Source organism: Acomys russatus, chromosome 2, assembly GCF_903995435.1.
Source record: "Acomys russatus chromosome 2, mAcoRus1.1, whole genome shotgun sequence".
Taxonomy (NCBI): domain Eukaryota; kingdom Metazoa; phylum Chordata; class Mammalia; order Rodentia; family Muridae; genus Acomys; species Acomys russatus.
In genome coordinates, this window is record NC_067138.1 from 24501351 (window position 1) to 24515362 (window position 14012).

The following is a 14012-nucleotide window of genomic DNA, read 5'->3' on the forward strand; positions in this document are numbered from 1 at the left end:
AGGCAGAGGCAGGCGGATCACTGTGAGTTCGAGGCCAGCCTGGTCTACAAAGTGAGTTCAGGATGGCTAAGGCTACCCAGAGAAACCCTGTCTCAAAAAACAAAACAAAACAAAACAAAAAACCACTAAAATTAATAAAGAGTAATATAAGAATGAATAAAAACTTTGTAATAGAAATTGCTAAACAATATTTATAAATATAATAAAAAGATTTATTACCAGAGTGCAAGAAAGTTTCAACATCTTCCAAATAGGCCTCAATGATATAGTCAAGATTAAACAAAGCTTGCATAATTTCTTTACGAAACATATTTAACATAATATACCAGCTTTCCTTAAAAAGATCCTATAATTAGAACAAATGGAAAATTTTCAGAAAATGGTCATGCTTGAAAACACTATCAGACTCAGTGTTATAAGTATGAAATATTCCCTTTGTCAAATGTGATCATGACAACTTCATAATCTGTTATTTGGCAATAATATGAGAGAAAAGGCAATGAAAATAGAAGATAGAATGAGTAACAGTTTCTGTTTCCATGACATGATCTTATATTGTATCTGTAGAGAACTCCAAAGACCACATACTCACATTCACACATATAGAATACTTATAGGCACCAATGGACATTTGTGTTATACGAAATTTGCACATAATTTTCAGTTAGATTTATGTTTTCTAACAATGAGTGATGGAATTAGAAAAAGAGATTACATCAATTTCTGTGATATTTGTGCTTAAAATATATTCCATTAGTATGAAAAATCTGTCCACAATTGGAATTCATGTTTCCAATTATGTGCCTGATAAATAGTTAATATCCAAATTTATTTCATGCTCCTACAAATCATCTGCTTGCCAATAAGCCAAGTTAAAGTTGAAAGGCAGAAATAGACTTCTTTCCAAGAGAGATGTGCTGAGAAAATGGTGAGCACTACAAAGCAATGAGAAAAATGCAAGACTCAGCTACAGTGCTGTCCATTTCAACCCCAATGTGATGGCAAGTAAGCAAAACGCAAAGGAAAAAATGGTTGTGAGCAAGTGGAGAATTTGTGACCCTTTCTTCTACATTGCTCTTAAGAATGTAAAATTGTGTAGCTTTTGTGGAAAACATTTTGAAGTTCACCATAGTAATGCACATCTTAACAAATAATCCAATAATACTATTTCTGGACATATATCTCAAGAACTGATAACAATTTCTAATAGACACATAAACACCAATGTCATCAGTATAGAATTTATGATAGAAAGTAAATCCAACTGCCCATTTATAGAAAAGTAGGCAAAATTTTTCCATATCCATGATGGAATAGTATTCAACTCTAAAAAGTGAATGCAAATCATACATGTAATCTCAGTATTTGAGCATGAGGCTGAGCCAGTAAGATGGAACTATCTAGGTCAATCCAAGCTATATAGGATATATATAACACGTGGATGAGTATTAAAGTATTCTGATAAATGAAGCAAGCCAGACACAAAAGAAGAGGTATTTTTAAACTCCTAGATAGGGATAACTTAAGGATAGAAAACAGGATGAGGGATGCTAGGGAGCATGGAAGGATCATGGGAAGAACAGGAGGCTGTAGCACCTGCACATACATGCGTACCCACAAACATGGTGTAGACATACAAACATAAAACACACATCTCCTTAGCTATTCTTGCAGGTGTGAACAGATGCTCCTCCATTTATTGCAGGACTGAATTCTGATAGGCACATTGTAAACAAAAGCAACCATATATCCAATAATAATTTAAAATTCCTAAGTGTAAAGCATCACAGTTTGGAACCTCTGCACACAGCCAATGTTTTTCTACAGCCCAGAAAATCTGTACTAGAGCCATGTGGCAGATCTCTCGTCTAGTCCTTCCTTCAAAGTAACCATCTACTGCACTCATATAACATTTTACCATATTTAAGGTCGGTAAGTCATTAGTTAAATTTTGCTAAATGAGAAACTGTCCCTGCAGATATTAAAAAAAAATACAGAAACAAAATATCCTGGGAAGATACTGATGTTGTGTGAGAAAGAGTTTGCTCTGAGGGTGTCTTAAGTCATGCACTCATTAGAAAGCTATCTGTGCTTTGGGTATTCTTGAACTTTTCCATGAGCAAGCTACAGGCTGCTTTTAACTTCAAGCTTTGATTTCCATGATCATGCTTGCTACACATATGCTTTCATGGTCAAGCACAGGTGCCTAGGATCATGTTGTACACATACTTCTGAATTCCAGTGCAGGTGCCTATGATCACACTACACATGTACTTTCATGTTTATGCTAAGATGCCTATGATCAAGCTACACCCATGGTTTCAAGTCCATGCCCAGATATCTATTATAATTACTTATATTTACTTTCATGCTCCACCCCAGACGCCTATGATAACACTACACATGTTTTTTCATGTTCATGTCCAGGTGCCTCTACGATCATGCTACACCAGTTGTTTCATGTTCGTGCTCAAGTCTATGATTGTGTTTTTACACATGATTTTCAGTATAGCATCAATTTCCTATAAATTATAAATCGAACAATTATAGGTAATCTTGTGTTTTATTTTAAAGAGCTAGCGTATGGAGTAAACTCCAACAGACACCATCGCGAGTATCTTCACATTTGTTAGATATCTAATCTCAGGTCTAGCTCCAGATGCATTACAACAAACTTACCACTAGAGTCCATCAAATTAATTTATCAAGCCTCCAGATTACTCAGATTATGAGGTGACATATGGAGTTAGCTTAAGCAAATATAATTATAGTAAGCGAATATATCTCATGTTATATCTTAGCATAATCAATGATCATGTGAAAAGAGCCAAGAATATTCTTTGTAGATCTTTGCTTTTCTCACTGAGTTAATGTGGATATAGCAGAGATTGCCTTCGAGATTTTTCTTTCAAGTGCACTCACTTGTCATAATTTATACAATCATTTCTAAAAGGACACCTTGAGGAAAGAACAATCTGCATGGTACCCCATCCATAGTTCACAGTAAGTTCACAGCTTCCTTACACAGGCTCCTAAAAATTCCTATTTTTATTTTTCAGTATGTCAGAGAACAAACCAGATATATGAACAGATATCATTAGATTTAGCAGCAAAATTTAAGTACAATAAACAATTATTGGCAGCCACATAATTATTAATAATATTAACAGGGAAGAGTTCACATCCATGTAAGACATCATGGGCAATACATAGGAGTTATAGAAATTTTATCTAATTACTTGCATGCATACAAAATGTAATTGATCATGTACGTTATAAGAGAAATCTGAGAGATTAAAGCAGTACATGTCAAGAAATTATCTTTTTAGCTGTAAATAATCAGTTCCTGCTTGATTTTGGAAGATGGTACTTTTCTCTTTTTTAAAATAAATAGCTAGGGTTTTATTTGTCTATTGTCTCAATAAAGTTTTTTAAACAAAATATAATTTAGTAAGATAAAAAAAAAAACCATATTTAATTTAGACAAGGTAAACCAATGGAAGGAAAAAAGCACCAATAAAAGACACACAAGAATCAGAGACCTACTTAAGCACATATTCAGGAATCCCATAAAAGTACTGAACTGAAAGCTATAACATAAGCACAGGAGACCTGGTACAGGCCTGTGTAAGCTCTGAGCTTGCTACTTCAGTCACTGTGAGTTCATATAAGCTTTGATAAGTTGATTTAGGGGAGCTTGTTAACCTGGTGTCCTTCATACCCTTTGGCTCCCACATTTCTTCCACCTCCATAGGAAAGAAACAAGAGCACATGGGTAAAAATTCTATGTAGGCAGCGCCTGTACCTCTCAATAGTCAATGAGTTGTGTAGGTGTTGTCTTCAGCAATGAGTCCTTCCTATAAGTTTGTGGATAAAAATCTATTGACTTGGCAACAGCCTGGGTTCTTTGAGGATTTCCAAGAGACTCCTTTGGCCAACACCTCAATTGGATTTAACCCAGTCCCAGGACTAGAAGCCTCACTTGGTGACGTGAGATGACCAATTAGATCTCTATCTTCTACATTATTTGGAAACTTCATCAGGATTGCTTTCATACATTTTGGGAAATTTTCACTGGACTAGATTTCCCTACTGCCCTCAAATACCGCTTTATCCATATTTTCTTACCCCAAATACCCTGCCACGCCACACCTGATTCTTCCATTCCCATCCAATTTCTGGCCTCAGTCCACCCATAAATTCAATTGTATTTCTTCCTTCCAGAAGGATCTATGTGTTACCTCCCTATTCTTTTCCTCTATGCCTATCAGATTATAGCATTGTTATATAATGCCCAATATTCGTATGTAAGTGAATACATAGCACATTTGTTATTCGGGGTCTGGGTTACCTTAATAAATATTTTTTTCTAGTTCCATCCATTTGCCTGAAATTTTCATGATGTCTTTTTCTTTCTTTTTTTTTTTTTTTAAGAGCTGAGTAATTCTCTATTGTGTAAATTTGCACTTCTTCATTGTTCTTTTGTTGCTTTCATTTGGGGCTATTATGAATAGAACAGCAATGGACATGTTTGAGCAAGTGTCCCTGTGGTAGAATGAAGCATAACATCCTTTGTGTATATGTTCAAGAGTGGTTAGCTGGATATTGAGGTAGATCAAATTTTGTCATATGAGGAACTGCCACACTGATTTTCATAGTAGCTGTACAAGTATGCACCATCGCCAGCAATGTAGGAATGTTTCTCTTATTTCACTCTGAATTAGTTTTTCAATTAATGTGAACTAAATTAAATGACAATACAGATTATATTATTTATATTGGCATGTATACTTTGGTTATTAATGTGTTTGTTCACTCATTGTTATGTACTATTGGGTATACCCTTAAAACTTTTACTAATCTTATTTTCTAAGGACAAATATAAGATAATGATAGAGGACAGGTGTTTTTACCAGGGATATTTTTCATTTAGCTGAGGAGGAGCTAATACTATCTCATTGAAGAATCTGCTTAAACAAGTTATGTCTCTGAGAAACATTGGAAACACCTGGTATATATGCTGAATGACACATTGAATATTAAAAGATAGCCTTTGGTGAATGCAGTTTAATTTATATGTTGATATTAGGACATATTAGTAAATAAAATTAACTTACATATTTAAAATATACAATTTCTTTACTTAACAGCAGGAATTAACCTTGTTTACTTACATGTTTCCCTTTCTGTTTCCTTTTAGGCTGTACTTTGGAGGTATAAATTTTCTCAGCTTAAAGGCTCATCAGATGACGGCAAAAGCAAAATCAAATTTTTATTTCAAAATCCAGATACTAAACAGATTGAAGCAAAGGTAAACACAAGAAACCCATCACATAATACAGCTCCAATTACATTAGTGACACTAAGATACAGTGATGAAATAGTTTAGGACAAATTAACACAAATGTTCTTTCCTTGTTATGAAATAGCTCTTCCACCCTCAGGAACTTTTAATTTATGGCTATACTTTAAGGCAACAGATTTTCACTAGAAGGCATCACTCCAGATAAATTGTTTTCAACTGATTCTGGGTCTTAGTCTTAGTCTTGTATGAACTAAAATTTTGTGGGAATGAGACAGCATGCTAATAGCTGAAGGGGACATATGGAAGTAAAAAAATTAAAATACTTTAAAAACTAGCAGCTTCAGGCTGGGCATGTTGGCACATGCCTTTAGTATCAGCACTCAGGAGGCAGAGGCAGGCCTGTGATTTGAGGCCAGCCTGGTCTACAAAAGCAAGTACAGGATAGCCAGGGCTGCATACAGATGAAACCCAGTCTCAAAAAACCAAAACCAAACCAAACCAAAATAACAACAAAAAATCCTAGCAGCTTCATAATAATCCATCACTCCTTAAATATGGGTAGAAATTTAAAAAATGGTTTTAAACACGTCTTGAGAAATTGTTATGTAATTATGAGTTAAAGAAGATCATTTAGTTGATAACTTTTCTCATTGCTTTATATACTTTTTATTATTCTGGAATACATTAGCTATGTTGTTAACTCAACAGAAAGTTTAAACACATTTATATTTAAAAATACTTACACTTGTTACAGTTATTTTTATATAAATGTTTCTCTTAGTTTATTTCTTAACCTGGCTATAACACAAATAACTGACTCTTTCGCATTTGTTTATAAAGATTTGCAACACAATTGTGAAGAGTTTAAGTCTACTTTTAACCATCTATGTTATCCTGAATCCATGTTTGCCAAAACCCCAAGTCACTTGTTTGTTAGTATTTTCTTTGCTCCAGCTGAATCTTCTTCATCTTTCCTATTCCTCTTTTTGTCTCTGAATCCCTTGCTGAATTCTTGGCTTCTTCTACCTCCTCCTCTCATGGGTAATAGGAAGTTGAGCCCTATTTTCTCCCTTGCTCAATGATTGGCTGCAAGCTGGGTTTTGACATATCAGGGGATGACTGGGGAACAGAGTTTATACAACATGGAAAAGGAGTTTCTTAGAACAAGACTTGAAGCCAGATATGGGTGAGGGTGTACACAAATCAGCATTTGAATTACAGACAATAACTTTATTCCTACATATAATTGTAAAAACTAAAAATTTCAGTTATTTCCATTACTTTATCATGAAATCTATAGCAACACTGTGAGTTTAAATAAATCATGAAAAATAATTTTCTTTTGGGGAAAAAGGAGGAAATAAATATCAAAATGAGAATTTAATCCTGTGGCATGGAATCCCAATGTACTGTTCACCCCTATGAGGTAAAAATACCACAATTTATTTCTACAATTAATTACTTAAATTCAGGGTTAGCCTTAGGCTGACTTTCAAATCCTTTCTAAGGATGGCCTTGTGTGAGGTTCTATGCAATCTCCTACATCCTTACCAGAAACATTTCTTTAGAGAAGGTGGCCTAGCTTTGCCTTCTATGTCTACCCATGCCTTTTTTTTCTACCTTTCTTCTCTTATGTCTACATCCTTCTAGAGAACTCTCTCCTTTCATTTGTATTAGTCTTGGTTGAAGTAGAAGCTGTGTTCTTCTCTGCAATGTACTCATTCCTTCTCTTTCACATCTCCAAACCATGGAGGTAACCACATTCTTGCCTTGCATTTTATCCCATCTGCTTAGGGAAATATGTCTCATTGGATGCCTTTTCTTATGGCTTACAGTTTTCAGACCTACATTCTGCTTGCCCTCCTCCCTGCATAGCTCTTGCTTTTGTTTCGTGCCTTTTCTTTTCTCCCTAGCTACCTATAACACATCATTGTGCTGACACTTATACTGCTCTTTCCACAGACTTTCCTATAAAATGAATATTAATGTAAAATTTATTTATTATGGTTTTGGATGCATTTCTGCGTGTATTCTAATGTGGGTGACCTTTCAGCAATGATTTGATTTTTAGTTGTTACATTTTTGCATGTTTAGTGATAGAGCACAACATTTTCCAAATGAGTCAGGCTTGTAAAATCAATCCAATAATTGCTATTCAGTTTTATACTTCAACTGACTGTATTTATTACATGTATTTATTACAAAGTAGTCTCACCTTCTTTTGCATTGGTTACATGTCAGCTCCATACATATTTATTATCTGTATCCTTTTGTTTTCAAACATAATTATAAATGTAATTCCTTAATACAAGGTTTTTTTTAAAAAGATACTTGGTTGAAAATGACTCTGAAATTACATAAAAGCCTTTATGTAACCAGAGAAAAAAAAAGCTGTAATTAATGTAAGGCTTTGTCTTTGCCCAGTGGATAAAGTTCATTAAGAGCAACAGCTTCCAAAAGTGAAAAGAGTACTTCTTTGGAGAATACTGAAAGTATCACAGAGAATGAAGAACACATGCATAGACAGAATGTTAGGCTGGTAGTCACAATGCTGGAGTGTCAGAGTCTGGACTGGCAACACTCAGCATCCTCCATAACACTTCTAACAGAAAGGATAGTGTTGTGGAGACAATTGCATGGGAATATTTTATTTTATCAGATAAAGGCCCAAAATTACAAATGATGAGAGCACTTGTTTAATTTAAAAGAAAGAAAGAAAGTAGATAAGATTCACAGTCTCTGTATCATTTTATATGCCCATTAGCAATGTTGGGAAGAAGTTTCTCGGAGTCCCTGCCAGTACCATAAACTGAAACTACATTTTTATTTTACTTTTCACTCATTACAATCATAACTTGAATTTCTCCAGTTGCTTGAACGTAAGCAGATGTTTGTTGCTTCTATTTTACAATTGTGTTGTTTTGATAAAAGGTTTTATGTGTTTTGCCCATTTTATAACAGAGCACTTCATTTGTTTTTGTTATTCATCGTCCTTCCATCTCAGGAGGATAGACTTTGTTTATGCTTACTTGTGGCTTCTTTAGTTTCTTTCACTATCTTTAGTGGTTTGTACACATATCTTCAGCCTCCATGATTAAATTTATTCCAGATTACTTATTAAAAGCTATTGTAAGTGGAAGCATTTTCTCATTTTTTTCCCCACAGAATTCTGTTCATATATAGGAAACTACTGAGTTTGTCTACTGATTCGATGTTTTACTTCATTGCACTTGATGCTGTGTTCTATAGAATGAAGGCAGAGGCTTTTCAATATAGCAGGACCATTGCCTCATTGCCTTCATATATTTGTGACAGAATCTACTTGAATTGGTTTTTTTTCCTTGCTCAATCATAATTACTTTGTTCATTATGCTACTCTGCTTTTTATAACTGAACATTTCTTTATAAGTACCATGTCTAGGTTCTAAGTACTCAGCAATGTATCTTATAGATGTTTTGTCTAAATCTTTTAAATATAATCTATGTTTACATGTTCTCTTTTTCCCTCTTTATACATTCCTGTTCTATCCTGATCACAGCCCCCTCCTTTCTGTCCTTTTAGTCTCACCCTCCCACCCTATTCCTTAATTCTCCCTCCCCTTCTTCTCAGAGAAGGCTGCCCCACTGCCACCATTGTGCCCCATGTTGCATCAGAACTAAGCGCATCCTCTTCCACTGAGGCCAGACAAGGCACCCCACCTAGGGGAAAGTGATCCAATAGCCGTGAACTGATCCATGTCAGTGACAGCCCCTGCTCCAGTGGCTAAGGGAAAGACCAGGCTGTTTGTTAGCTTGTTAATTGTGAGGGCCTAGGTTCAGTACATGCATGCACTTAGATTGGTGGTTTAGTCTCTGTGAGCCCCCGTGGGCTGAGATTAGTTGACTGTTGGTTTTCTTGTGGAATTTTTGTACCCTTTGGATCATTCTAGCCTTCCCCCAACTATTCCACAAGATACCCAGAATTCTGTCTAATGCCTCAGTATCTGTTTTAATTTCCTGCTAGGTAGAGCCTCTCAGAGGACAATTAGCTAGGCTCCTGTGTGCAAGCATAGCAGAGTATCATTAAATAGTGACATGGGTTGCCTCTCTTCCATGGGGTGGGTCTCAAGTTGGGTCAATCATTGTTTGGCCATTTCCTCAAACATCTGCTCCATCTTTATCCATGCCCATCTTGTAGTCAGGGTCAAAAGCTTTGTGGGTGGCTTAGTGTCCCCCTCCCTCCACTAGGAGTCCTGCCTGGCTATAGGGGTTGTCCACTTCAGTCTCCAAACCCCCTTTGCTAGGAGTCTCATCTAGAGTCACCCCATAACTTCCCAAGAGCCTACCCAGTTTCAAATCTCCAGCTTGTCCCAGAGAACTGCTCCAATAGCTTTCCATCTCTTTCCCATCTCTACCACCTCCCAACCCACTTTCCCACACCAGATCACTATCCTCCCTCATCTCCTAAACCACTCTCCAACTAAGATTCATATCTTCATCTATTCTGATGCCTTTTATTTTCCCCTTGAGTGAGATTCAAACTTCCTCCCTTGGGCCCTCCTTGCTACTTAGCTTCTTTGGGTCTGTGGATTATGGCATGGTTATTCTATAATACAAGGCTAATACACACTTATAAGCTAGTACAAACTGTGAGTGTCTTTATGAGTCTGGGTTACCTCACTCAGGATGATCTTTTCTAGTTCTATCCATTTACCTACAAATTTCATGATTTTCTTGTTTTTAATAGCTGTGTAGTGTTCCTATGTGTAGTCCAATGTTCTTTATCCACTCTTCAGTTGAGGAATACCTAGGTTGTTTATAGATTCTGGCTATTACAAATAAAGCTGCTATAAACATAGTTGAGCAAGTGTTCTTCTGGTATGATGGAACAGATTTTGGGTATATGCCCAGGAGGAGGGATATAACTGGGCCTTGAGGTTACATCTGAAACATCTCCTCACTGTCCCACCCTACCTCACTCTCCTTGCTATGTACCTACCTTAGTCCTCAGAGAGTGGAGTCCCCTTCCCCTAGTCTTCAGAGAGGGAGAGTCCCTTCTCCCCTTTCAAATGACCCTAGTCTACCAAGTCTCATCAGGACTGCCTGCATCTTCTTCCTCCCTGCCCTGGTAAGGCACCTTGTGCCCAGAGGGAAGTGATCAAAGAGCAAGCAACAGCGGCCATGGTGGGGACAGACCTTACTCCCTTAACTAGAGACTGAGCTGTCTATTGTCTATATCTGAGGAAAGGGCTTAAGTCCTCTCAATGCATGGTACATCAGTATTCACCAGCACCCCTGGGCCCAGATTTGTTGGTTTTGTTGGTCTTCCTGTGGAGTTCCTGTCCCCTCCATGCCCTTCTATCTCCCCACTCTTCCGTAAGACTCCCTGCCTCTGCCCAAAGTTTGGCTGTGAGTCTCAGTTTCTGCTACAATCACCTGCTGGGTGGAGTCTTTCAGAAGACCTCTATGGTATAGGCTCCTGTCCTCTTCCATCTCTTCAACAGTTTCAAATATCTATTCTATTTGCTCTTCTAAATGAGAAGTAAGCATCCTCCCTAGGGTCCTCCTTGTTATTTAGCTTCCTCAGGTCTGTGGATTGTAATTTGGCTTTCCTGTACTGTATGGTTAATATCCACTTATAAGTGAGTATATACCATATATGACCTTCTGGATCTGGGTTACTTCATTCAGGATGATCTGTTCCAGCTCCATCCATTTGCCTTATCTCCTAAGGTTGTCTTAGTACTCTAGCTCTAATGTCAAGTACTGTCTTGAATAGACATGGAGAGGGCAGACATCATTGTTTTGTAACTGATTTTCGTTGAATTGCTGTGCATTTACTCCATTTAATTTTATGTTGGCTATTGGCTTGCGATTTATTGTCTTTATTGTGTTTAGGTATGGGCCTTGTGTCCTTGATCTCTCCATGACTTTTACATGAAGGGATGTTAGATTTTGTCAAAGGCTTTATCAGCATCTAATGAGATGATCAAGTAGTTTTTCTCCTTCAGCTTGTTTATATGGTAAATTACATTGATGGATTTTCCTAGGTTGAACCATCCTTGCATCCTTTGAATAAAGCCTACTTGATCATCGTCATTGATGTTTTTGATGTGCTCTTGCATTCAGTTTGTGGGTATTTTATTGAGTATTTGTATCAGTGTTCATGAAGGAGATTGGTGTGGAGTTCTCTTTTTGTTTAGTTTTTTGTGTGGTTCAGGTATAAGGGTGATTGTGGCCTCAAAGAATGAGTTTGGCAATGTTACTTCAGTTTCTGTTTTGTGAAATTGTTTGAGGAGTATTGGTATTAGTTCTTTTTTTGAAGGTCTGGTAGAAAAACATTGTAGCTGAGGATATAGATTCATTCAACTGGACAAGGGATGTAGTGATACATAGTCCTCTTTTCTCTTGATATAAATGCCAGATAAGAGTAATTCAAGACCGCAAGATCATTGCAAAATATCCACAATCACACAGTTGAATAAATGTTCAACAAAACCATAAACAATTCAACATCATGAGAAAGAACAATTATTTGATTTAATGAGATCTAGTGATGTTTCACTACATGGAACCCATTAACTAGCTACACCATATTAGAGAATCTGAATCAAACCCCTATGTTCATATATTATTAGGGATAAAAAATGACAAAATTCAATAATCTTTCATAATAAGTTCTTGCAATATATTTGTTACTGAAGGAGTATACCTCAACCAAATAAAAAAATAAAGAGGTGACAGGCTAGCAGGTAATAGTCTGGTCAATAGGACCACTTGAAAACATGAGGACCCTAACTAAGGCAGCCATGTTTATGCCTAACACCTCATTTTATACTCAGCTGATGCTTCCTTATAAAAGAGTTATTCAAAACAAGACATATAGATACTGAAAAAAGAATGTATTTCTGATGACATGACCTTACATGAAATGAAATCCTAAAGACCTCATCAAAACCATTTAGAGCTCAGAATCACATGAAGTGAAGTAAGACATCAAATCAGTAGAAAAATTACTTGTTTTCTATATATTAACAGAACCCTGTGGAAAAAAAATTAAGAAAATGCTTCCATTTACAGTAGCTTTCAAAAAGTAATTAAGAATATATTTAATCAGTGAGGTAAATATTTTTGCATAGAGCATTAAACTATAGTGATCAAAGAAAAAGTAAGCATAAATATACTCTGTATTCCTGAGATGGAAAAGTTAATATTATGAAAATATCATAAATGAATGAAATATAAATATAAAGATTCTATATTTCTACAAAAATAATCATTACTATCATCACAGCAAAAAAGGATAGATGACTCAAGTACATTAGCATAAAAACAAAATTCAAACACACAAAATAAATCCTAATGAGCCAAGACAAACTTGAGTCCAGATAGCAAAGCCAAAATAATACTCTGCCTGGATACAATTACAAGCAAAATGACTACTCATCACATACGATCATAAAAAATACAAATAGACACATTCATTATGGTAATTGTACAAGAAAGAATTCATGCATTTAAGCCAGTTGACTTTTGACAAGGATGACAACACTGAAAGATAGAAAAGAGACTGTCCAGTAAATATTAGGAAAATGTTAATCATGTGCTAGATAGTGAAACAGATCTTTTATCTTGTTGTCAGCAAAAACAAAGTCAAATGGATTAAATTTAATGTAAGAAACCATAAAATTATGGGAAAAGCATATTAGACATTACTTTAGGCACTTAAGTACACATTTAAACTCAAAAGATGAGCCAACAGAGGAACAAATGAAGGATTACATAAAACTAAAATGTTCTGCTCAACAGAGGAAGTTAACAGTATGAAAAGGCAACCTACATAATGGCAGAACATTTGACAAGCAATGAATGACAAAGAACTCATAATCAAAGCATATAAGGGATTCAGAAAAATACATAGCAAAATGCACAAATTAAAGCATTGATCATAAGCAAAAGGGTACTCATGGATGTTTCTCAAAATGGGGCAAGAAAATAGCAACAGTTGTTAAAGACAAGGCTCAACTTGATCCTTATGACTGAACTTCATAAAGCCACAATGAGATAAAACTTTACAAATCACTACTAAGAAAATGGATGAAGCTAAACGTCAGTGAAGATATTCAGAAGCAGAATCTTTGTATACTCTTGATTAGAATACATATTACATATTGCATATGTATAATTTAAAATCATCATGTTTCAGGTATATCTACACTCACATGTTTGCCACAAAATAATATATAAGTTATATGTAAAGGAAGCCTACAGGTTCCTAAACCAATGCATAGATATATATGTATTAACATGATAAGGCAATATTTAAACATAGAAAAGACAAGTTTTGTATACAACAGAACGACAGCAACTGTATATAATACTACTCACACATGGATATAAAAGAATGTAATGGTAGTAACAAAAAGAATATTGTAAGAATAAAAGCACACTAGGGAGCAAAGCTGTGAGAGGGTCCTCAATGGTATTATGTTTCATTTAGAAAGAGGGATAAAGAGTGTGTTTTAAAGGTAGGCGAACAAGTCTACGGGCTTTTTCAAAGTTCGTCCTTAAAGAACATGGCCAATGAGGAGCAACTTCTGTTTCAGAGATTTTTGAAGTGACACAATTACTTGCTTTCTGGTGTGCATCTATTGGTAGGTTCTGAGGAATCTACTTTTGAAGCATGCCCAGCGAATTTGTCGTTCTGTTGTTCGACTGTTCCCGGAAG

At 35.8% G+C, this 14012-nt stretch overlaps 1 protein-coding gene across 3 annotated transcripts in view; it reads left to right on the forward strand.

The window, feature by feature from the left end:
- The window catches only part of Sntg1 (syntrophin gamma 1), a 731705-nt gene that overhangs the window by 702058 nt on the left and 15635 nt on the right, over positions 1–14012 (forward strand). For all 3 annotated transcript variants that reach the window (XM_051159373.1, XM_051159361.1, XM_051159367.1), the window contains one exon: positions 5201–5311. In XM_051159373.1, the coding sequence (XP_051015330.1) occupies positions 5201–5311 (111 nt within the window). The remainder of the gene's footprint in view (positions 1–5200; positions 5312–14012) is intronic.